This window comes from Coturnix japonica, chromosome 21, assembly GCF_001577835.2.
Source record: "Coturnix japonica isolate 7356 chromosome 21, Coturnix japonica 2.1, whole genome shotgun sequence".
NCBI lineage: Eukaryota > Metazoa > Chordata > Aves > Galliformes > Phasianidae > Coturnix > Coturnix japonica.
In genome coordinates, this window is record NC_029536.1 from 4,401 (window position 1) to 29,488 (window position 25,088).

At 48.1% G+C, this 25,088-nt stretch overlaps 2 protein-coding genes across 9 annotated transcripts in view; both read right to left on the reverse strand.

The window, feature by feature from the left end:
* Window positions 1–532: 532 nt before the first annotated feature.
* Window positions 533–4,710, reverse strand: KLHDC7A (kelch domain containing 7A). Its single transcript, XM_032448765.1, has one exon. It carries the CDS (start codon window positions 4,652–4,654, stop codon window positions 2,381–2,383), a length of 2,274 nt encoding a protein of 757 aa, XP_032304656.1. The 5' UTR covers window positions 4,655–4,710; the 3' UTR covers window positions 533–2,380.
* A 1,696-nt stretch (window positions 4,711–6,406) lies between these two features.
* IGSF21 (immunoglobin superfamily member 21) overlaps window positions 6,407–25,088 on the reverse strand; it is a 66,510-nt gene continuing 47,828 nt past the window's right edge. For 3 of the 8 annotated variants that reach the window (XM_032448768.1, XM_032448767.1, XM_032448769.1), the window contains exons 2-10: window positions 20,461–20,573; window positions 14,279–14,400; window positions 10,514–10,632; window positions 9,962–10,077; window positions 9,162–9,603; window positions 8,761–8,846; window positions 8,419–8,611; window positions 8,298–8,336; window positions 6,648–7,124 (exon numbers count right to left, since the gene is read on the reverse strand). In XM_032448768.1, the coding sequence (XP_032304659.1) occupies window positions 6,670–7,124; window positions 8,298–8,336; window positions 8,419–8,611; window positions 8,761–8,846; window positions 9,162–9,603; window positions 9,962–10,077; window positions 10,514–10,632; window positions 14,279–14,400; window positions 20,461–20,573 (1,685 nt within the window). In that variant the 3' untranslated portion in view covers window positions 6,648–6,669. Of the gene's footprint in view, window positions 6,520–6,647; window positions 7,125–7,795; window positions 8,076–8,297; window positions 8,337–8,418; window positions 8,612–8,760; window positions 8,847–9,161; window positions 9,604–9,961; window positions 10,078–10,513; window positions 10,633–14,278; window positions 14,401–20,460; window positions 20,574–25,088 lie in introns of those variants that run through there. The other 5 variants (XM_032448771.1, XM_032448772.1, XM_015882789.2 and 2 more) reach the window with 5 other exon arrangements.

Genomic DNA, 25,088 nt, shown 5'->3' on the forward strand with positions numbered 1-25,088 from the left:
AAAGAGCAAGAGGGGGGGAAAGAAAGAATCGAAGGGGGGGGGAAAAAGCGAAGGGGGGGGGAAGAAAGAAGCGAAGGGGGGGGGAAAAGAAGCGAAGAGAGAAATGTCCTAAACTGGACTTGGAAGCCTCCTAATGTGTGCAGTGCCCTCAGAGAGTGTAAGTGGCACTTTATTTATGATGGAAATTCCACTTCTAAACCAAATAAAACAACAAAAGTCCAAAAAATAATTATAAAAATAAAAAAGCCACTTAGATGTCAATGCAGCCACCGTCCATTAAAAGCAATGAATGTGGTGTAAAACGCAAGAGGATCTGATTCCTTTTTGTTGAAGGTTCAAACAACAACAACAACAAAAGCTGCAGAGCTGGGAATCCTCATCTGCCAGTGAAATATGGACCGTGTTTGTGTGTCACTGATAGGGAAAATAGTAAAGTTCTCAACCAATCTGCTAATCATGTATCCCCTGTATAGCCCTGAACCATGACCCATGTAGGGCTGTTAGACTATAAGACAGCAGAGGTAGACAATAATAATGCTGACATTGCTATTTAGTAGTTAATAAGTTCAAATCATAAGACAGATGGAATGGACTGGTCTAGCTCGGATGAAAGAAGATAATGAATTTTTGGACAAGTTCAAAAGAAGAGTAACACGTGAAGCATGAAGCCTGGGCCTAGGATGAAACACAGTGGGAAAGAAGGACTGAAGATATATTGATTAATCACGAGAATGAATAACCTTGTTGATAAAATCAACCCTGGAGTATCCATGAGTTCAAGTCTGGTGAGAGCTGAAGTAGCAGTGAATGTCTATTGCTTCTGGACAAAGGTCCTGGGCTGGCTGAGGACTGAAATCACTTCACAGGTTGCAGTAGCAGCCAGTCATCCAGTGGAGAATACCTCCACACCAGCAGATTCTTGCTGGTCATTGACATTCCAGCATCCTTCAACATGCTTTCAGCATCCAGCCACCCTTCCCCTGAACAAGCTGGAAGATATTCCCTCCTCACTGAAGCTTGTGAATCAGAAGCCATGAACACTTTAAGCAAAGGACTGTGCTAGGGAGGGAAAACTTTTCCTGGAGCCAATGCATATTTGAGCAGTCAAAGAAATACAAGTATAGTGCACAGTTGGAATAATACAAATATAGTTGGAGATAGAAAGACAGAGGGTATCTAAGGAAAAGGACTCACCAACTCCGAGGCCTTCAGTCAAGATGGGCGCTCACCAAAGCCAAGGGTCACCACCAGAACTCCATAAAGGAGCCATCTCCAGACAGAGGTACTACCATAGTGGTGGTCAGCCCTAAAATGGGACCTAGGGGAGGCAGAGGGATACACCCCTTCCAGCAGCACAGCAGAACTACCTTCACCCGTGCTCCTGCAGCTGACTCATTGCTTGCCTCAGGTGTTTCATCAGAGGTTCAGGCTGTGATCAATGGTTTCCCTTACAATATTTTATCACCATGCTTATTCATTCTGAGCCCTTTTCTGTTCAAACGCCGTGTGGATTTTAATTAAATAGTCCTTCACCAGCCTGTTATTGCAGCTTGGACAGCCTCCAAATGGCCACATTTTCTTCCCAGAATGAAGGGAGGGTGTGTGTTCCCTTCCCCCAGCTCCATTCCCCCCCTGTGCCTGCTGAGGTTTGTTCTCCACAAATGACTCTCATTACATTTGCCCGGCTGGCTGCCTGCTCTCCTGGTAGCTCCTTTCATCTCTGCTGCCCTCCCAGTGCTGGCGGTGACCCCGTTGTGCTGGGTTCCACACAAGGTCCTGATTCCCATCTTTCAACCTTTTGGCATAAATCTGGGCTGAGGTCTTTGTGTTTGATCCCGCTGAGCTCCCGCATCCCTGGGATGCTCAGCTTTCCCTAGTTTTTCTGTATCGTCACTATAGCAGGATGCAGCCTTCAAGCCCATTGGGGTGAGCAAGATGCTACCAAGCATCTTATGCACCATGCAGTAGTATGCGTTTGGACCAAATTGTTGTGGTTGCATCAGCGTCTGCTTCCAAATGGGGCTGTTTGAGCAGTTTGGGTGCAGCTCCCCATCACCTTCCTGTGGAAGTAGCTGGAAGCTTATTTGCATTCAAGCAGACACACCTGCATTTAAATACCTGTAGGCAAACAAGTCCGCCCAGCTCCAGTTTTGCTCTTTCCTGTGTCTCCAGTCCTAGGTTTATGTTTGTTTAAGTGCAGTCTGTTTTCTTCCACTTACAGGGAATGGGAAGATGAAGCGGTGGCCTTGTCCTGGGTGCCATTGGTCCAACAGTGGAAGGTAAATGAATGTGACATTTTTCTGATAGCATTAGTCCAATAGAGAGCTGTAAATGAAGTCTGGTGACCTCTGTTACCTGGTTGTCACAATCTCGTAGTGTCTCAGACCTGTGTCTGCTCCATCCCCGCCCACGGCAACACCAGGACAACTGGGATGAGGCTGCCCCGGGGTGAAGGAAAAGGCTGGAGCTCCTTGGTCCCGAAGCGTGGTGAGACGTGGTCGGCCAAGAAGCGGATGTGGAAGTGGCGACCAATGCAATGCACCAGGCTGCCCAGCACAGCACACTGGAAGCAGGCTGAGTAGGCTTTGGTGTGGGTGGCACACTCATACCACAGCTTGGCCTTGGCTCGACAGCGATAGACACCAATACCCGCGCTGCGATTGAGGTCGAAGCGGTAGAGGAAGCCGTTGACACTCACCATCTCCACTGTCCTGTCCTTGCCACCGCCAGCTGGGCTGACTGTCCAGACGTCCTCGCGGGCCACGTAGCGCAGCAGCACGTAGCGCAAGGTGCCCCCCGTCACGTAGATCTCCCCGTCACACACTGTGGCCATGTGGGCTACAGCAAAGGTGTCGTGAGGTAGCGGGGCAATGAAGACCCAGCGATCATATCGTGGGTCATACCGCTCCACTGTGTACAGGCACTCTCCACCAATGGCATAGAGGCAGCCATCCAAAGCCACTAGCTTGCAGTGAGGTCGTGCTTGGTTCAAGGGGCAGATCTCCCTCCAGATGTTGGTCAGTGGGTTGTAGCAGAAGACGCGGTTGGAAGGTCTCTGTGCACGGCCCGAGCCTTCACAGCCTGCCACCACAAAGAGGTAGTTGAACATGCTGCACATGGCGCACCCCTGGGAGACCACCTCTGGTGGGATGTGGCAAAGGTGATGCCAGCGGTCCCCTTTGTCATCATAGCAGCAGAGCCGGCTAGCACTGAGGCCAAGCTCATGTGTGATGATGTCTGCCACAACAACACACATCTTCCCCTTCATTCTGCGCTGAAGAATGAGGTCCCGCTCAGTGGCAGTGAGGTGGCAGTAGATGGAAGGTGTCCTTAGCACCTGTAGGTAGTTGTCACTCATCAACTTGTAGGCAGCCTCCTGGAGGAAGCCGAGCTTCTCTGCCTTGGCCCTACAGAGGACCTCATAGCAGTTCCCCAGGTTCAAACGGGTGTCTAGGGAGGAGGGTGGTGTTTGGAGTAAGTTGGCTTTGTCCACCAGATCCAGTTGAGGGCTTGCTGGTGGCACGCTGGCTGGTGTGACACAGAACCCATCCATGGGCAGCTGGAGGTGAGAGTTTTCTGCAATCTGCAGTACGCTGTTCTTACGACTGATGCTGTGAGTGGGAGCTGGGGGCTTGGGGTCCTTCTCTAAGTTCTCCGCATTTGATGGGACAGTAAGAGAGGTGGTAGGGTTTTGAGATGCCACGGCTGTTTCCTGGGAGTGAACCTCAGGGAGCAGAGTGGCAAGGCTCTGTAGCTTTTCCTTGACCCCTTCTGATGTCTGCAGCTCTTCCTTGACCTTCTCCAGTCTTTGTTGCTCTGTGTTGACCCGCTCCAAGCACTGCAGCTCTTCCCTGACATGCTCCAAGCTGCAGCTCAAGGCTGTACCCATAAATGCAGATGGGAGAGATTTTTTTCTTGATACTGAATGGGAGATGGACTGGACGTAGTAGTCATAGATTTTACCTCTGAGGCCAGGAGATAGATGCTGGTCCCCATCCTGTGCCTTCCTCTCAGAGATGTAGCTCTCCTCCACCTGGATCTTTGCAATCGAGGAGAAAGAGTGGGAGGTGTCTGACTCCCTGCAGCTTGCTGTTATCTTTACCCCCAGCTCCGAGGTGACACTGAGGGTCTGGATCATCTCTCTGCTCCCCTCCTGGCTGCTGATTCTACTGGCCAAATCCTGCTCGGTGCTTCGTGCACCTCCATCCCCTGCCGTCTGGTTGGGAAGCACGACGTGTGGGACAAGCATGCTGTGTCCATTCGCACCACCTTCCTCCTTCAGCATTTCATTCAGATCACTGATGCTGTGAGATTTTGCCTCCCATCCATCTTCCTCTTCACTCACTGGCAGAATTTTCTCTCCCTTTTGCTGTAGATCGGCTGAAGACACACTTGCTTGGGCATCACCACCAATCCGTTCCCCAAACACTCGCCTGTGCCGCAGCCCCTCCATGTTCTGCCCATCCTGGGCTGCATTTTTCCTTCTCCCCTTCTCTCTGCATGCATCGGATGTTGGGTTGTTGCCTCCAGGTGCTGAGCGGGACTTGTAAAATCTGTATGCAAAAGTCAGCAGGAGCAGAGCAGTGGCAGAAAGAAGCAGCTTGCCAGTCAGCTGCATGTCGGACTGCCAGAGCACAGTTACCCACTGGATCATTTTTCCGTGCCAAGCACTTGAGAATGTGAAGAATGTGATTAATGATTGCCGAGCCCCCAGCAGAACCGGCCAGAAGTTTTGGGCAAGGTGACTTTGAGCGTGCAGGTTTGCATGGGAGCTTGTTGTGTTTGAGCAAGGTGGGACAGGGAGGGCTCAGGTGTCACTAGCAGGGAGTTGTGACACAGAGCTTGGCAAACAAAGAAACTCCATGAGAACTTTCAGGGAACACAAACCTGATGGGAAGGAATCTAGATCCTCTGTGTATCCTGCCGATGCTGCTTCACTCCATTTTTACTATTTAATAGTGCTGGAAGAGGAAAACAACTCGCTTGACCCAAGAAAGGTTCTATTTCCTTGTTCTGTCTCTCTGAGGGGTGAAGCCAGGTGAAAGCTGAGCACAGGGAACAAAGGGAGGAGGCAGCGTGCAGCTGGGCAGACCTTTGGTCCGACGCAGAGCAGCTGCTCCACGGCGCCAGATGAATAACTTGGCAGCACGCTCACTAATGAAGGGTGACAGGAAGGATCCCAATAGCCACTGAACTCGCTTGGTGGTGAGCCTGAAAGTGACAGGTGGATAATGAGCTATGGGGAGAGGGGTAGGGGGCTAGTTCCTTACCTGAGGCATAGGGACACTGAGGCACCACTGGAGTCTGGTGGAACCAGGTTTCATCGCAAGGCTGCAGTACCTACTCACCTTGTGCAGTACTCTGTTTTTCAGAGTTCTGTAATGCTGTCCTGTAAAGGCCCTGGGGTTTTACATCTCTTGCTGCTGTGGCTGTTAATCAGCACTAAGATCTGCATAGAGGGCTCCTTGTGCAGGGAACATGAATTATACACGCCTTTGTAAGCAGCCCTGTGAAGCCAGCCAAGTAGCTGTGCCCAGTAATGACAGAACAGAGGCAGCAGGGCACTGAGTCACTCCCACACAATGCATCCCTGCTTGTGTGCCCCCATCCCATAACTCCCAGACCTGGGGGCCTCCCAGTCTCTGATTTGCTGCATCCTTGAGCTGAAGGCTGCAAAAGCCCTGGCCTGGGGCACACTGCAGCGTGTGGTTTCTCTCATCAGCACATGCTTTTGTAGGGCTTAGAAGGTCCAAGAACCTTGAACCTTGCAGGGATTGTGTTTGAGCATGGAACACAGCAATTGCAAGCTGAGGTGATGTCTAGGCAATTGTCATCCTAATTGAAAGTAATTGCTGCCTCCAAATTTTGCTAAAACCTTTTCAAAGTCCACTGACATTAGGGAACATTGATAATGCCATTCCTTGGGGTTTTCAGATTGCGTCATCCCTAAGAAGTGTGATTAATTTTTCACAAGCTAATTGTATCTCTTAGACAGATTGTCAGTGGAGAATCTGTCAGCTCTCATCAATAATGAACCAAGCAGAGCAGCTCCATAACCTCACAGTCTCCCACATTACTCACTATCAGATCCTCAACAATGGGAGTATGGTGGGGAGAGAGAGGATTTAATTGATGTCCTTTGTAATTCCACGTAGAATCACAGAAGGTGAAGACACATTGATGTTTGGACTTGATGAGCATAGTGGTCTTTTCCAACCTTAATGATTCCACGATTCCATCACCACTGCTCCTATGGCAGATGAAGTGACACAGCTGCTCCAGCACTTCATGAGACAACATGAAATCAGGTATCTCTGCCCAAAGCGAGAGCTTCATGCGTACCTTTGGTCATCATTTGGGCTGTTCTAGTAACGACATGGTCCCAACTTCCATTCTCTCTACACATCGATAGATATTCTGCCATAATGGATGGGTTGTGGTTTGATGATTGAACTAGATGATCTCCACTTGGAACCGATGATCTTAGAAGTCTTCTGCAATCTTAACAATTCCATGATCCTACAATTATCAACAAGAAAAGAGCCAAGTGTCCCATATGGATAGCGGATTTGGAATGCTGAGCCCATCGGCTCATTGATCCTCTCCCAGTGGTGGCACTGCTCTGAAGCTGGTGCAATTAAGTGCATGATGGCACTGCCTTCCTTACACTCATTTCCATGGTTTAGGTGATAATGTTGCACTTGAACAGAGATTTGGGGGTCTGTACATCCCCATTTGCACAGTAAGCAGGCATAACAGTTGTTTAACTGCATTTGGATGAGAGCCCCAGAGTGCAACTGGGGTTACTGCATTTCTGACCCAGCAAGGAGTATCTGTGCCATTGGGAACTGTGCTGTGTGGTCTACAGCAGACGGGTAACCCAAATAGCACGGATTTCCCTGTAAGAAAGGTTCTCATCTTAAACAGATGCAGAAAGTGTTTGTTACCTACTTTGGAGCAGAGGGCAGCTGGTTTGTAGAGCTGGGGATTCAGCAGCTGGCATCCTTTCTTGCCGGCAGGGATTCGAATGCTTGGTTCTTTTTGCTTCAGGATGAAAACAGAGCGGCTAATCCCCCTAATTCCCATCCATCCGGGGCCTCTGGAGCAAACTTGTCCCTGCATAGCTTCCAGCAAAAATTACAATGCTGAATGGTTTTGCACATCAGTAGCGACTCCTGAGCCACTGTGTGTTTATTCAGTTCCTATGAGATCTGGAAATTGCTGGCAACAGTGAGTGGTAGGAAGTGAATCTGCTTAATAATAATTAATCATAATAGTAATAATAGTAATAATACTTAACACGAGGTATGGGGCTTTGGGAAGCCGAAGCACTGCACGTCTGCTGGCTAATCCTTCAGGATTAAGTTCCTAGGGGAAATGTCAGGGGAGCGAATGCCTGCATAGTGCTGTCTTAGCACCAGAAGGATGGTGTGGGGCACTGTCATTTTAGGGTCTACAACCCCAGTGGCACTCATGCTGTTGTGCCACAGATCTGAGTCCTGGTATGGTAGCACATTGGGGTCAGGATCATCCCTTCTACCAGCCTGGGTGTGAACTAGGGTTGGTACAAATGGAGGGACATGGTCCCTACTGCTTCCTCTCCAATGGACACTGGGCCCTGGCATCATAGCATAAGTGTGTCCCTCCCCCAGACCTTGGAAAGCTATTGGTTCCCCATGGCGGTGTTGGGTGCCCCAAGCTGGTCTCAGGTACCCCAGACCAGTCCCCAGATCTTCCTTCAGTTCCCACCCCAAGCCTTCCCTTGCCTCTACAGACAGGAGGACGAAACATTCAGTGCAGCTTCTACAGAGGCAGATTTCTTCTCTTTTAATTAAATTGTTCGAGGAAGCCAAGACATAGACAGAGACTGAAATTGTAAATAGCATTAAAAAAAAGAAAGAAAAAAGAAAGAAAAAAGAAAAAGAAGAAAAAAAAAGAGAACCAATTGGCAGAGGTGTAAATGATGGGCAGAGCTGTACAGAAGAAGAGGCAAGCGAAGCTTCACGTTAGCTCCAGGATCACTGTTAGGGTGAGTGCCAAAACTAGTCTGAAGCTGCGGTGGCTGGTAACTGAACCTGGGCAGGAGGAGAAAAGGGATGGAGAGTTCAGTGACTTCCATCTTGATCACAGAATCACACTATCTGTTGAGCAGGGAGGGACTAGTTAAGGCCATCTTGTCCAACTCTCCTGCAATTAACAGGGCCACCTACAGCTTGACTGGGTGCTCAGAGCCCCCTACAGCCTGACCTCATGGGGCCACCACCTCTTGGATTCACCTCACCTCCAGCACCACTTACCATTGGAGTCCTCTGTTCCTCGGGGAATGTTTGGATTTTCTAAGGGAAAGAATCAGCAGAGAAATGGGTTAAGGGGGAAGAAAAAGGGAAGGGGACACGTGGGGAAAGGGCGATGCTGTACCAAAGACAATGAGGCGAGTGTGGGTGTCAGTGGAACCCAATGGGTTCTGCGCAGTGCAGCGGTACATGGAGCCATTGAGTTCAGCTGGCACTCGCTCCAGCACCAGCTCCTTCCCAGCGTGCTCGGCGCTGCCATCCAGGAGCCGGCTTCCCACACGGGTCCATGTGAAGAGGGGCTCAGGGAAGACTTCATTCTGCATAGAGAGGACAACAGGGTGGGTTTCGTGACCCTCAAGTCCCCATTGTCCCAGCATTATAGCCACAGGGCAACCTTGACATGCTGGGATGGATGCAAGGACAGCATCACCCTATGGCAATGTGGACAGCACATGTGGACACTGACCTGAAAGCCCTGCACCAAGATCCGAACAGTGTCTCCAACGCGTGCTCTCACTGGGGTCATGATGATTTTAGGGCCCTTGGGAGCAACTGCAACAAAAAGGGATGGGGAGAAAAGGGTCATCAGCCTTTGGTTGGGGTGAACGAGGGTTTGATGAGGTGCTGGCCAGCTGGGGAGGCAAAAGACCAAAAAACTGATACAAGTATAGTTGCAATAAAAGCAAAAAAAAAAAAAAAAAAAAAAAGAGAGACACAAAAACAGGTGATAAATGCAAATAAACGCAAACAAAAACATGCAATAAATGCAATAACTGAAGCAAAAGCAAAAAGATACCATTTCCACCCCTTCTCCCCACCCAAAATTGCAATAAATGCATAGAGAAAGCCAAGAACTGCTGTCCTTACCGAGAGTCACCTCTGACTGCATGGGCATGGAGAGCGCTGGGTGCTTCACCTCGCAGCTGAAGAGCGCCTCATTATCGATTTGGGGGTTGAGGGTCCAGGTCAGGGTGGCCCGCGCCTCCACGGTGCCATCACTGATGGGCACGTGCGTGTGGCGGAAATAGTAAATGGGCTCCGCCACGTGCACCCAGCGGGGGAACTCCCGGCTCACCACGGTTTCAGGGATGGCTTCAGTGGTGGGATCCCGCTCAGCCACCAGCCCCCGCGGGGGTTCTGCAGTGTTGGGGGGCCCGCCCCCCATTTCTCCCTCGGCCACTGATTGGGGCACCTTGGTGTCATCCAGGTCACGGTGTAGGAGGTTGCGAGGTGCCCAGTTCCCAGTGGCAGCTGGTGGTTCTGGCAGCGGGGTGGCCTCAATGGGCTCCCCGTCACGCTTGAAGTACACCTGTGGAGGGGACAGAAGGGATGCGGAGCATGCGGCAGTGGCACTGGGCTACCTGTTGGACCACCCCCTTGGGCAGCTGCAAGTGGAGCTGTCCCCAGAGCTCTCCAGAAGCATGCTACGGTGCTAATGGGTAGGAATTTGCTTTGCTTTGACACAATCTATTCATATATATGTAAAAAATCATATATGGGCTAGAATGGAATAGAATAATTTCAATTGGAAGGGACCTACGAAGACCTTTGACTATCAGGTCATAGTGAGCGTACATAAACAAAGCCTTTCTCTCTCCAATCCCCTGTTCTCTGCCAGGTGATTACAGGGAACCTACCTAGAGATATTTTCAGAAACAAATTCTCACCAGTGGGGCGGGCTTGCCACCGGACACTACACACACCAAGGTAAAGTTCTGTGCCTGGTAGCGGCTGAAGGGCGCTGGTGTGTCAGCGGCGATCACAGAGATAGATGTTGGTGGAGCTGCATTGGGAATGAAGAGCCGGGGTGTGAGCATGGAGTTCCCATCCCATCCTTAGCATCACCTCACCCCGCTGACTCCCTGCAATTCACTGGTGTTGCAAACTGGGAAGATATTAGTTGGAGTTACTCCTTGATCCGTCACCAAAACGTCTCGGTGATGGTTCGAGCACGGGGTACAGAGACCCTCCTAATGCTTCCCGTCTGTCCACATCCAACTTCTCACTCACTCATCACTCCCCACCATCACATCGTTGTTTAGTCATGACTGCCACCACATCGTCGCTACCACACTACCACCGCCTCACTATCCCCCCCACTCTGCCATCACCACCTCATCATCCTTACCACCTCAACATCATTTCCACCACCATGCTGCCACCAACTCATCATCTCCATCATCATAACATTGTCACCATCGTATCATTGCTGCACTCACCCATCACGTTGAGAAATATATTACCGGAGGCCAGGACCACCTTCTCCCATGTAGCTCGGTCATAAATCCCGACGTGACACTCATAGGGGCCGTTGTCTGAAATGCGAACCTCAGGGAGGCTGGAAAAGACAGAGGGGACTCACTGCCAGCCCCCACTCCAGCTTCCCTCATCCATAGCAAGGAACATCCCGCTAATAGTAATGGAAATGAGCCATGGATCGATAACTATTAATAACTGCAAAGGCTTCAGGAGTGAGCTGTGTAATGCGGTTTAGCAGCTGGAGTTTACTGGCACTGGCAGCTCCTCAGGAAGGTGAGTAATGGTATTAATGAAAGAAGAAGCTCACAGGAGGTAAAGGCACTGCTGAGAGCAAAACACTGCAAACCGCAGACATTAAATGTTTGCAAAATGCTTATGGGAAAGGCTCAGGTGCTATGGACCCCTGCTTCCAGCTGGACAATGCCACAGCTATGGAAGAGTGCAGTGGATAAAAGCATCAAAAACACAAACTCTGAGCAAGCATGTTCCTATGCAGGGCATGCTTTGATCTATATGCCATCCAGATCTTTACATACATTTAAAAACAGGAGAGGAATGCAGTGTAGGAGGAAATACTCCAACCAGCTGCAAAGAGCCACCCACCAGTGCAGCATCCTGCTGCAGAAATTGGGATTGGGCCACCACACATCCTCCCTTTGTGACATCCAAGCAAGAGCATCATCTGGCCAGTCCCAGCTTTACAAGAAAAAAAAAAAGAAATTTCCAGCCCCCCAAATGGATTATCTGCAGCACTCAGGCATGCACCTTGCAGGGCTTCCCCAGCTTAGGGGGGAAACAGAGTGGCAAGCAGACCTCAGCGGCTCTTTGCTGGAAGCCCCTGGCTGCCTTCCCACGCCTACTCACCATGCAAAAGCCCTGCTAGCGTAAACAAGCCCCCACTGACGCGAGCAGTCACTTGGCAGTGCCTTTTAACGGCCGTGTTGCTCTCAACTGAGCCTCCACCATCTGTTGAAGCCTCTAATTGCCCATGCACGCATGCTTCATTAGCAGAGAAGAGGGAAGGGAGAAGCAGTTGGAATGATTTTGGTCTGCTCCATCTCAGGCCTGTCCTATTGCAGTGGCTTTAGCTCTTTAAGCTTGCAAGATTTGGGGGGAAAAATGGATCACGTTGAGGTTTCTACAGCTATAATCCCAAAGGCAAGGATCCAGCCCTGCTAGACAGCGGGATGGGATGGCTGGAAGGGACCTACAATGATCACTGAATATAAGATAGGCTAGCACAGAGAGGACAGGACAGAATTGCCAAGCCCCAGTGATGCCCCACTGCACCCTTCGTGCCTTGCAGCCAGGCTGGGATCCCATGCAGATGCTCAATGTAGGGTGAGTAGCATGCCCTAGAACACACCTCTCCCCACCCTGAGCTGATTTTCTTTTTCTTTTTTTCTTTTTCTTTTTCTTTTTTTTTTTTTTTTTTGGTCAAAATCCACTGATATATCACTTACCTACCACAATAGATTCAAAAAGCAACTTTACAGGCTGCTGAAGCAGCCACCAAAACAGAAAGATGTAAGGATAGACCCCCCCCCTTTCCACCAAAAGCATCAAGCCAATGATTCAGAAAATGGGCTCTTTTCATTCCCTTTGAGAAACAGCTCCTTTCTCCCCAAATCTGAGGCACATTGCTGCTTTCTGCTGCAAAAAGGCAACTGTGTGCAAATATTTCTAGTGCAAACATCCTGGACTGCATGGTAATTCAGATGATTTGTAGGCAATGCACTGACAATTACCAGTGCTTTTAAGTACTCAATTCTAGGGCAGCAAAATTTTCTGCTCTCAAATTGTATTAGTTCTACAACACATAAAAAGAAAGAAAAAAAAATCCATCCCCCCAAAAATGGAGCTTTCTGAGACAAAACGCTGTTAGGGGCTTTAATGCCTTAAAGGGGCTGAATTTGGTCCATCTTCATTACCATGTGATGGCTCAAGGATTGCCCATGGTTGGGGTCTTGCTCTGTATGGGAGGAAAGTTTTATTCTGATTTAAATTGCCAGTGCTGCCTGTTGAAGAAGTGGTTAAATCCACAGTGAGCAGAAACACTGATGTTAGGGCAGGAAAACAAGGTTGTCAAGTTAGGGAACATGTAATCCATTAGCGAAGCCTCCAAAACTTCCTCCTAACAGTAATTAGTCATGTCAGAAATTTGCAAGACAATCAAGTGAGTGGATCAGCAGAGCCAGAACTAAACAGAGAAGTGAAACTCAAGGAGGGGATCATCCTGGCATTCCTCTGAGCATCTCCTGAGCATCCTCAGGGCATCCTCCTGTATAACAACTAAGCCTCCTCAGGGCATCTTGCGAACATCCACCAAGCATCTCCTGAACATTCTCACCAGCAATCCCTGAGTATTATCCTCTAGGCCTCCTAATCACTGCCTGAGCATCTCCTGAGCATCCCTTTGAGCACCACCCCTCCAGCCCTATTTTCCTATTTACTGTCCACTCTATATTCACATTTATCCACCACAGAATCATAGAATATCCCAAGTTGGAGAGGATCCATAATGATTATCCAAGACCAACACTGGGCTCCACACAAGACCAACCAAAATTCAAACCATCTCATGCCATGAGTTCAAGCCATCACAAGCACTTGCCCTCATTTATAACAAAACACAAAGCTAAATACAGTAGAAAAAAAAAACATCGAAAACCCCAACAAAATTCGTACCAAAAAATTGCCTAGAATATCATGCTTGCACACAGTTAGACATGGATGATTATCTAAGGGATAAACCATGCTGAACCCTTTCTGTATTGTGGATATTTGAAGGTGTGCGGCACAGTGCTGCCTTGAGAAATTGACTATCATTTCCTTGCCATACATACAAACTTTATTACCCAGCACTTGGAAAAACAAGCTTTGAAAAATGACTAGCAAATTCTAATTTAAAAGGAAAACAAAGTTAAAAAACCCCATGAAAATAAACACTTCAGCATTTTTGGCTTAAATTAAGTCTCCCCCGATGTTTTTTTTCAGGCTTCAGGTTGTTGGTTTTTTTTTATAACATCAGCAATAAAACAAGTGTGTAATTAGTAATAAAGACGACACTCTTTCAAGTGATTTTGTACTTGGAAGAAACACAAAGATGAGCTCTTATGCTGACTGTTTTATATATATCTATATAAAATACACATATAATATATATTTATATATATAATAATATACATATATTTTTTTTCCCCAGCTTATTTCAACCCTTGAAATCTCCACCAACAACAGCCTATCTCCCAGGGACACACAGGACCTTGGGGACAGACCCTGGCTCTTTGGTGACAGTGCTTTGCAATACGACCATTTCCTTGGAGTGGCAAAAGAAAGACAGCAAAAAAGAGGCAACTTCCCAGCACATGCAATTATCTCATTAGTAAGATCCTGGGGTTACCAAATCCCCACGGACGAACAAAGAAGAAAAGTACTGACTTACAGAAGTGTTGAAGCACTAAGTTTGAAAAAGACCCCTAAGATCATCCAGTCCAACTCCAACCCATCCCTACGATGGCCACTAACCACATGCTGCCTCCACACACCTTGAAAACCTGCAGGGATGGTGGCTCCACCACCTCCTGGGCAGCATGTCCCAGTACCTCACTTAATACCCTCAAGCATCCCAGGATGGGGAAAACTCCTAAAAAAGGCATTAAGAAGAAGCCAGTGTGTTAGAGGATGTAACTCTGCAGCTGGACAGCAACATCAGAACAACTTACCGCACTGTGGACTGGTAGACCAGGTCCTCCCTCTTCCTGTAGTTCTCCATATGTGAGAAATTGGTGGAGAACATGGCATCAAAGGTGAAGATCTTCTGCTTGATTGTGCCACCATCAGTGACCTACAAACAGAACCCCACCTATAAATCTCATGAAGCAAAGTCTTCCAGTTTCTGTCTGGTTATCACTGCAGCAGTTGGAAGGTTACGGCACTACCCATCTCCAGCTGCTCCCTGGGGCTTGCATCTCTAATTGGAAAAAAGCTTTTCGAGGGGAGCAGAGAGGTTGTGTATCCCCCTTCACTGTGACTCGTAAAGTTTGAGTACAAAAGAAAAAGCAAAAAAAGCAAAAGAAAGCAATGCATCTTGACCATGGAGATTTGGGGGGCTGGAACAGCTCAGATCAAGAGAGATACAATTGTCCTTCTTGAAACAAAATAGGCATCAGGCACAAAAGTGCAGTGACAAACCCCAGAGCAGCAGCTCCCCGCTCTCCTGCCCCATGCTTCCCTCCCTGCTTGGGAAAAAAAGAACTTCAGCTCCAGATTTTCTCTTTCCCCCCTTTTTATCACATATAGGAGGGAGAAAATGCTGTCAGTAAAACTGTCTCCATAGATTTATTTGCTGAGGCTGAGGCTTTTATTACAAAGAAAACACATTCTCCTATGGACATAGGATAAGGAGCAGCACAAAGAATTACTGGAGCCATAAATCTCTCCTCACTGGGGGACGAAGGGAAGTTTTCAAGGAGAGATCCCATTTGCTCCACATTTCATTTATGGCCTGGGCTGGGTTCAGGGAGGTTTGGGAAAGGAGGAGAGATCCCAGTGCCACACTCAGACCTCAATGTGCCACAGCTGTTGGTGCAATGTCTGTGGGGGTTTTCCAGTGATTATTTTGGAGATAAAAAAGCATCTCAGAAAATAAATGAATGAAAGAAAAAAAAAATCAAATAAATAAATAAAGGATTTAGCAAAATCCATTCTGTTTTTTGAAACATCTGCATGCAATAAATGTGCTATCCTCAACTTGCTGCACCAATCCCGCAGCTGCAACTGCAAGATGCAATCACAGCGTGGTGCTGGACCAGCCAGAATGCTGCACTCCAGATGGCTAAATTGCATTTTTTTGTTTTCCCTATTTTATGTTACTTCTGAGCTTGGTCACTGCCAAAGGAGGGAAGCTATGTGTCAGGTTTGTTGGGTTTTTTTTATATACTGGCTTAGCAAAGTCCTTCTGGGTTGTGGTGCTACCCCCATGCTATGGCCAAGTTGCATTGTAAGAGGGGGTGGATTCCACATCTGGCCAGATGTATGTAAAGCAAATGGTGCCAGAGCACTGCACCAGGAAGGCAGAGGCATCGCTGCTCTGGGGAGCCCCCATGGTCGCCTGAGAAGCGATGGCACAGCAGCCCTGTGGGTCCCTGAGGATTACAGGCAGCTAACAGGCTCCTCTGAAAAGGCACACACAGCACAGTCACTCTCCAAGGATTAGACCTACTTACAGCCTTTTATCTGCACCCTAGGGTCAGGTTTGCTTTTTTTGAGAGGAGCTGCAGAGAAAAACCGCTGGGAGAATCTACAGGGGATAAAGGCTTTGGGATCACCATTGAGTGGTGATCACCCCAAACTGCAAGCCCTAGCTCCAAGAAGCCCCTCCTGCAGAAGGAGAAGGGGTACAGGGAGAAGAAAAAGTGCATTTGCAGCACCAGTACCGAGCTCAGGCTGAGGCTGCGGGCTGCCTGCTGTATTATTTATAAACCCCAGGAAAGATCTTATTCCTGACAAAAACTCAACGACTGCCACTGTACCGAGAGATATTAACCTTCTGCTCCCTCCTGCTTCTCCCTCGTTTGCTCTCACCTCTGCAGTGACCCAGCTGCTTACTGCCCCCAAAACACAGCCGCCCCATTAATATTGCTGGAGCAGCTCGTCGGGATGCTCGATAAGCATCCCACTGTGATGGATGGGGACCAAGGGATGGAGGGAGGCACTGCAGAGGAAAAGATGGGTTACAAAAGGATGGGAGGTGCTATGTATCCCAAGCTCTCCCCCTCTGGTCCTTGCCTTGCCTTTTGCTCAAAACTACCCAAAAAAACTACTGGGAGAAAAGAAATGGAGTGGTTGAATTCCTTGCCCAAAACTGGGATGGGTTGATCCCCAAAAGAGCATCTCCATCCCCCATGCACCCCAAAGGGAGCAATGGTATTGGGATGCTGCATACAGATGTACATACAGATGAGCACTGCACACACTGCAGAAGGATCACGTGCAGTTTTGGGATGCTCCCTAAAGCTGGAGCCATAATAGAGAGCATGCTGCTGGCTCTCAATGCACTGTGCTGCTGTGTGTGACCTTGTCTCCCTGCCTGAGCTTGAGGAATTAAAATAGTTACCCATGCTGACATTTAAATTATCATCTCTGAGCAGCAGAGCCGACCCAGACGGCATGGAGATGAATGGCACGAGTCAGCCCATGCTCACTTACTGTCCCAAGATCTCTCCATCAGTGCTGAGCTTGTATTTCAGAGAATTTCTCTGCAGCTATAAAACCAGCGGCTTGTCCCAAAACAGGAGCAGGTTTATAAATTGCAGCGGATTTGGTTCAGTTGAAAAATCTGGAATGCAATACCCCAAACCAAGCCACTGCCTTCTGGAAGTTCAAAATAGCAGTTTTGCTAGTCACCCTTCTGACATCTCCAAGAATAGAGAATTCTACCATTTCATGGCCACTCTGCCCAAGACAGTCCCCAACCTTCACATCTCCTTCCAGTCCTTCACTGTTAGTGAAAAGCAGGTCCAGCAGGGCACCACCCCTGGTAGGTTCTCAAACCAGCTGTGTAAGGAAGCATCTTCCACATACTCTAGAAACCACCTGGACTGCTTCCTCTGCACTGTATTATATTCCAAACATATATCAGGGAAGTTGAAGTGTCCCAAGAGAACAAGCATTGGCCATTGCGCAGCTTCCCCAGGCTGCTCACAGAATGCCTCATCCATCCCTTCATCCTTATGAGGCGGTCTATAACAGATCCCCACCAAGGTGTCAAGGCCTTCCCCCTGATCCTTACCCACAGACACTCAACTTTATCATTCCCAACCCCAAGCTCTTCAACATCAAAACAGTCTTTAATATAAAGGACCACACCACAACCCTTCCCTTCCTCACAGCTTGTACCATCTATCACAGCACTCCAGTCATGGGAGTGGTCCCACCATGTTTCAGTAATAGCAACTAGGTCATAGTTAGCCTGATGCACAGTCACTTCCAGCTCCTCCTGCTTGTTGCCCATGCTGTGTGCATCGGTGTAGATGCAGTGTTCATGCACCATAGATGCAATGGGAAGCAATGGCCATGCGCAATGACTGCTAGGGGGAGCGATGCCTGTGTAGGGGCACTACGATACCAATCCCTGTCTTCCTGCTGTTTGCTTTTTTTGCTAATTACCCTGAGTACCAGATTAATGAAATGGGGGAAAGCTGCCTGCATTGGACCCTGGGACTGCCCAGTGCTGGGTGCTGCACATCCCAGGACAAACACCAGCCAGGAGCTGCACTGCTCCATCATGGCAGCATGCCCACGGCTCATCCCTCACCACCCAAACATCCCGTGCCATTGGCCTCTCCTCACCTGAGCCCCTGACTACGTGCAATCTGTGCAGTCAACAGACATCCAACAAGATTTTCTTCCCTCTCCTTGCTGTTTGGTTTTTTTCTTTTTCTTTTTTCAGAGCTCTGGACTGCTGCAAAAAGTAATTTCCCCCTCCCCATCACTCAGTGCAGCGTGGTAAAGACACTAATCAGGTCACCAGTGTGACCCCTGAGACGCCACTATTGGAGGCAGCCAACAGTTTACCAGCTCCATGTCTTCTGCTCATTACAAGCTTATCTGCAAGGCTGACATCATCCTCACTTCCTGAAAGGTCTTGAGGCGTTCAAGACAACAGCCAGGGGTTCCAACCTATGTTTGCACATGTTTTCAGGGAAATCTCACCAGCTGGGGATGGATTTACCGTGGAGGATTTGTGGGGGTGTTTGGACGTTAATTAACACCTCTGCAGACAGCACACGCGGCTGGTTTTCCACGGAGGAGCTGCCTGGCTCCACACTCTCTCCTACCCATCATGTCCTTTGCTTGTCCCAGGTGTCACCAACCATCTGGCTAGCACATCCCATGTGTTGAGCACACACCCTGTGGGCTATGCATACACACAACATGTTATGCACACAAACCACGTTTAAGCATGCACCCCATGGGTTATGTACACACCCCATAGACTACAGACATGCACTGATGGGGTTGCACATGTGCCCTGATGAGCTATAAAACGATGAGTTTTATAAACCCATGGGCTTTGCACCCTCCCTATGGCTTATGCATACACACAAAGGGTTATGTACACACCATGTGAACTATGAGCATGTTCCATGGGCTATGGAACCACTGGTTATGCATGCTCCTGATAAACCATACACACACAGGTCGGATTATGCACACACCCCGTATCTATGCGTGCTCTCGATGGCTTGCACACACGATAGGTTATGTACAAATCCCATGGGCTACACACATGCCCTGATGGGTTATTGTTCTCCTCATGAACCACAAATGCACTTGATGGTCTACACATACACCCCATTGGCCAGGCATGCATCCCATAGTCTATGCACGCATCTCATAGTCTCTACACACAATTTGTATGCATTATGCATGCACTTCAACATCCGATATCCAACTGCTGCCATTGAGTTTGCCACCACAGACCTCTTTTGCCTCCTTCCTATGCACCCCACTTGAACCTCCACAGAAGCTTTGCACCTTAAAGCCAATGAGCTCTTTGCTTCCTCTAAAACAAAGCCCCACAATTATCTGCATTGCTCCACTCAGCTGCTCCAGTGCACAAAGCACAACAGCACTGACAGAATGATTTACAAATGCAGGAAGCACACTTGGAAAGGAGGGAAAAAAAGGCAAGGGAGGCAAAACAAAACAAACCAAAAACCAAACAACTGGAAGATAGGAGGATTTAGGGAGATAAAAATAAAAGCTGGGTTATTTTTTCCCCTCCCACTCTCTCCATGGCACCCCCCAGTGTGGTTTGCTCAGCCACTCCATGTGTTGGCCCCTCAGTGAGGGCTGGAGCATGCCTCCACACATGGGGATTAGGCAAATCCAGCCCTAGCTTGCAGGAAAATGGGTTAATCCAATATTACTGAGTGGAAAAGGGAAGCAAAAACCTGGTGAAGATTGCACCATGCAAAAAAGCCTCTTCCTCCCCAAAATGGAAGGCCCAGAGCAAGTCACTAAAAAGGGGTCTTGGGACTGTTTTTGTTTAGTAATTCAATATCTATTTTTGTTGATACTCCTAAGCACACATATTTACAGCAGGACGCAATGGGAACACACGCACCACACTCACGCAAGAGAATGTCTATCAGCACCTGCTGGCTGTGCAGAAGAGCTTTAAGGCACAGCAGCTCATCATTTGGGGAGCAGAAACAACACAGTAGGAACAAGAAAAAACCTCCTATAGTGAAGGACAGCCCTTTCATCTGATGCCACCAGCCACATTAGCTCCGTCTCTGCAAGTAAACCAAAGAGCTGAATTTTTACTTCCTGCAAAACTTTTTGCTTTTCTCTGCAGAAATTACTTTTTTTTTTTTTTTTTTTTTTCATTGTTTTGCTGGGAGAAGGGAGAGTGCAGAAAAGCCCAGGAAAGCATTCAGCTTTGCACTATTTCCCATCCAACAATAATGAAACTCCTCTGCTCACTGGGGCTGATCCAAACCCCAACTCAGAAATCCCAAATGGCATCATCTCAACTCAAAAACTGCAACTTCAAAATCCCAAATGGTGCCAACCCCCTGCACCTGTACCCTCACACACCAAACCAGCCTAAAAAAAACACCCCCAAAAAACTCAAACAGTAAAACACACAAAAATGAATGAATGAATAAATAAATAGAAGCACCTTGAGATGACTGCCAACTCATTTCCCCACCCCCTCCTCCCTGCTTTAACAGCCCAGCCATCTCCTTGTTGGCTTTGTACAAGGACAGCAGCACAATTCATATTCCCACTGTTGCACCAGATGGCCACGTTCATCCCCATCATCCATGACCTCACGTCACACGGCTGCCTCTACATCCCCACCCCCAAGGGCAGAGCCTGGGTACCAGCTCACCCGGTACCAGACGATCTCCCGCATCTTCCCATCCGTCTTGAAGTTGCATTTCAGTGTCACAGCGTCGCCCACCACCACGGGTGGCAGTGGCTCAATGCTGACTGTCAGGTAGGCTGCAACAGAGGGGAAAAAAGGGACATGAGAGCTGGACAGTATGCCAGAAATTTGTTCCAAGTTGTTTTGGGGGTATTCTATGGCTCTGCTCACAGACTAGAGGTTGATTCCACCCTACATACATGGATATCATCATCATATGCACCAAACACACAAAAAATGCACAAAAAAAAAAAAAAAAGGAAAAGGAAAAGCCTTTAAATATTATTTAACATATATTTACCAGCACTAAAATGTAAAGAAAAACCCTTTTGCTACTTTTCTCTCTCTCTCTCTTTGCAAAATCCCCCAACTTGCCTGCAGGTCCCAAATCTCAGCCAGCTCTGGAGGCTCAAGCTGACCTGTGTACAAACCCCAACCCCAAAGAGCAGTCAGGATTCTGGATCCACAGCTGAAACTTTCAGCCTCATTTCTCCTTGTTTCCTTTCCCCATCTCTCTTCCTTCCATTTGCCGCAAACCCACTGCAGGAGCACACAGCTGGGGTCAGGAGGGCAGGCGACTGCCTTTCATTTGTAGTTTGCTGTATCTCCTCCAGCTGCAGATTGACAGCCCTGCAGATCGGAGACCTTACCAGAATACCATTTGGCACTGTTTCCAAACAGCACACCCCAAAATCCACAGGAAAAATCCATTTTGTTCTAACAGCTCCTTGTATTGGATGGGAAAGCAATGCAGAACAAATAGGAGTGGGTTTGCAAACAGCCCTGAGTGGTGGAGGAACTGAGGTTACTTTGCAGAGGAGGCAGCTGGGGTTGGCAGAGATGGGAGAGGAGGAGGGATGCAGAGGTCACACGAGTTCTTCATGGGTGTATCCCCATTTTTGCCACTTCACTTTTGACATTTGCAAAAGATTGGGCACAGAAAGCAACAAGCACCAAAGCAATGCTCTGTGCCTGGCACAGCTCTGCTTGCCAGTAGATGTGAGCAGTCCTCAGGCAAGATCTCATCTACCTCCTGTCCCCAGTGTGGATCAAGCAGCCAATTAAATAAGGCTGGCAGCAGCAGCACGAGTGACAGGTGACAGAGTTGAGATTGTATTTCCCCTTGTGCCTGCAAGTTATTAAAATACAGAAGCCCCGGCATGGCTTGAATGCAGCCCCTGTAGTTGTTTTTTTTCAATGGGTAAACTGAGGCACAGAGGGTGAAAATGCACTGCAGAGTGCTCTGCGCTGGCTGCAGCCCCACTCACGTGCATGGTAGTGCAAAGCCAAAGCATCCCTATCTGAATCCCTGCACACACATCTCTGATCTCCATCTCCCAAATGGCTTAAAAAAAACCTATTTATTTATTGATTTATTTTGCTGCCTCCCTCTATATGTTGCAAAAGTCCAATAGCTACTGGCTTTAGCCACCCAGCTCCTACATCTACGTTTGCTCAAAACCAAGTCTCAAATCCAAACTGGGCCACTGCTGAGTTGCTCCTTCAGGGTTGGACCAATAGCATCCAAATGTCCAAGTAACAGAGAAGATAATTCAGGCTTGGTAGTGCCAGGCGGACATTTACTCTTTACAAACAACAGAACATTGCTATGAGATGTCTCGCACTTTGCAAAATCAACATTCTTATTTCTCTGCAACCTCTCAATTTTTTTTGCATCAGTGCTATAGGGGCCAGAACTCCTCACGTTCAACCAGAAGCAGGTGCCCATTTCAGAGCAAAATCCAACCAGAAGGAAAACGGTGAAAGAGGAAAAGAGCAAGAAGCAAGGAGAAGCACCTACTTGGTCCCCCAGAGGGGTCAGCCCCCAAAATGCTAGGTACATGTGCAGAGGGAGAAGAGCAGGAAAATAAAACAGGTACTGATAAGAAAAAAAAGTAGAAATTTCCTACACAACATCCTGGCTACTTATTCATGAGAGTGGTGCAGTGACGCTGCTGCCAACTCGGATTTGGGCTTGCTCATTCCCTCTCTCTTGCACCTGTTGCTGGCAGGGAAATAAGCCCTTGATATGGGCTTCCGCCATGCTGGCACATAACTTTTAGCTTCTAACTGGGTTTCTTAGTGGTGAATTTGTCATTGGTGGTGATGCTGATGAATCTCAGCACTCATCTCCCCTTCTTTCTTTCCAAGTGTGGAGAATTGCCATGCGTCACCATCCTCTAAGTCGCACACTCCCAAACTCACTTCCCAGAAGGGCAAATGTGCAGGAGATGCAGAAAAGAGCAAAGTGCAGATCTGTAAGATTCCGGGTCTATGTCAGTAAAATCCCTCCAAGCCACAACTGAGGTAAGATGTCACAGCCAATGCTTTGTCAGAGCAGAGAAATGCTGGAAAAAAATGTTCTTTGCAGTCAGAACTGTTGTCCTTTGCCTGCTTCCCATGCTCAGCCCAACCAGTAGCTAGAGGGGATCTGCTCCACGTTGCTGCTCCCCAGAATCATAGAATTACCCAGGTTGGAAAAGACCTTGAAGATCATTAAGAATGTGATTACGGGGAAGGCGATGCTCTCATCCTGCTGTGCTGTCCCTCAGGTCTTGCAGCAAGATTTCTCCTCAGCTCCCACCCAAACATGTTTGCTTTAATTAAAGCAAACTGAGTCTTCCTTATGCAGGTCTCTGATGGGGAAGCCTTGATACTGGGCAACAGGAAGCTTTCCAGGGTAGCAGTCTCCTGCTTGGGTTCAAAGGGGCTCCCCCAGGCCAAATCAAAGGTAAATCTGCAATTTACAATTGCACAGAATATCCCCCCTACTTGGATGCTATTAAGCAAATTCCAAGGTTTGACCTTGCTTGTAAGACTCTAGTTCATTTTTTCTTTTAATCAGATGGAAGAGCAGGGAGAGAAAGGAGTGCACCAAAAAACAAAACAAAACAAAAAAAAAACAGGCTAAAATAAGTGTATGGTCTAAACATCATTTTAAGTCCAAAATTTGCCTGACTTTTTCCTGAAAAAGGAAGCATTGTGCATTTCCCATACTCACAAGGCTGCCAGGCTTCAACACAGAACTCTGCCTGCATCTTTCCCTTTCTTCCCCAGATGCAGAGCAGAACTCACCCCCTATGGAAGAAGTGCAGAAAGCCCCGGTCTGGTTCTTCTTTGGGATGGTTTTTTATTTTATGGGAGAAGAAAATAGTAACATCACATACTGCTGAACCTGGAAGTCTATTGTAACCATTTTACAAAGGGCTGAGCACTGGATTTGTGTCTGGCCAGCCAGCACCTCCATAGCCTGAAAGCAGCTCCCAGCTCTGCACTCCTCTCCTTCCCCTTCACTACTTTAAAATAAGACATATTTCATAGCCAAAGATGTGCCATGCCACCTTCAGATTAGATTCTGACCTATAGAAATGCAGTCCTCTGATTAGATTTCATCCCCAATGAGAAAAAAAAAAGAAAAAAGAAGAAAAAAAAAAGGGGGGGGGATATTTTTGATAGCAAGCAGTGGGAATTCTTGCAACATCCACTTAAAAAAATTATGAAAGAGAGGGGGAAGGGAGAGAGAAGTGAAATGTCCTTTGAAATCGGGAGTGACACATTAATAAAAGCAGCACATTGTAACATGCTCCACGCTTTCAATTACAGAATGGCTGCAGGGGAGGAGGTGCAAACACCAATGCATGCAGAAGCTGAGGGACGTTAGTGTGTTCCAGTGTGTCCCACTGTGCTCCCCACCCTGTCACTGTGTGCCCAATTACTTTTAAGCTACACCCACAGAAAATGTGAGTTCATAGATACTGACTGGTACTCACCTTCCCCATATGCTTAGCGATCCCTCAGATCTCAGTGTTCCCCAAGAAGCCAATGCCAAACCAACAGTGGGTTCTGTCTCTTTGGGACATGACCCCACACTTCAATCTGTCCCTTCTGTGCCCATAGGGATGGCCATTGTGGAGTGGCAGCGCCAGGCCAGGATGGGCAGCCAAGCAGGGACATCCTCCAGGTGCCAACATGGATGATATGAACGCATCCCCACTTTAATCAGCCTGTGACCAGCAGAGCTCATGCATAATTCTCGCTATTTCTTTCACCACCTCCTGTCCCTAGGTTCTTGAAAAGCATTCAGGAAAAGCAACCTAATGGGTGCTTCGTATCATTTTTCCCCTTCTTCCTTCCTCCTGCACTCTCTTCTTTGGCTCTGATATCTCCCTTCCTCCATTCAAGGCTTGGCCTTTCCTGTGTCTTCCAGTCTTTTGTCTCCCTCACCTCTCCTCTTGCTGACCTTTAACATGATGCCAGCCCAGCTGGCTCCTGCTCTCTCTGCCTTTTCATTTTTCTCTGCAATTCCGCCCTCCTGGGTTTCTTCTGCTGGCATGCGATAGCAAGCGCAGGGAAATCCTCCAAGTGCACAGCTCTTCTTTGCAAAGGGTTTGAAAGGACTTCAGGATTTTGCTGGTAGAGGAGGCACTCTGCCCCTTGAAGAAGAGAATCCAGCATCACTTGGGATGATATAACTATGAGGGATATGGTTAGTAGACATGGTGGGGATGGGTTGATGGTTGGACTTGATGAACGCTGCAGTCTTATCTAACCTTAATGATTCTAAACAATTGCATTCCCCAAAAGAAGGGAGG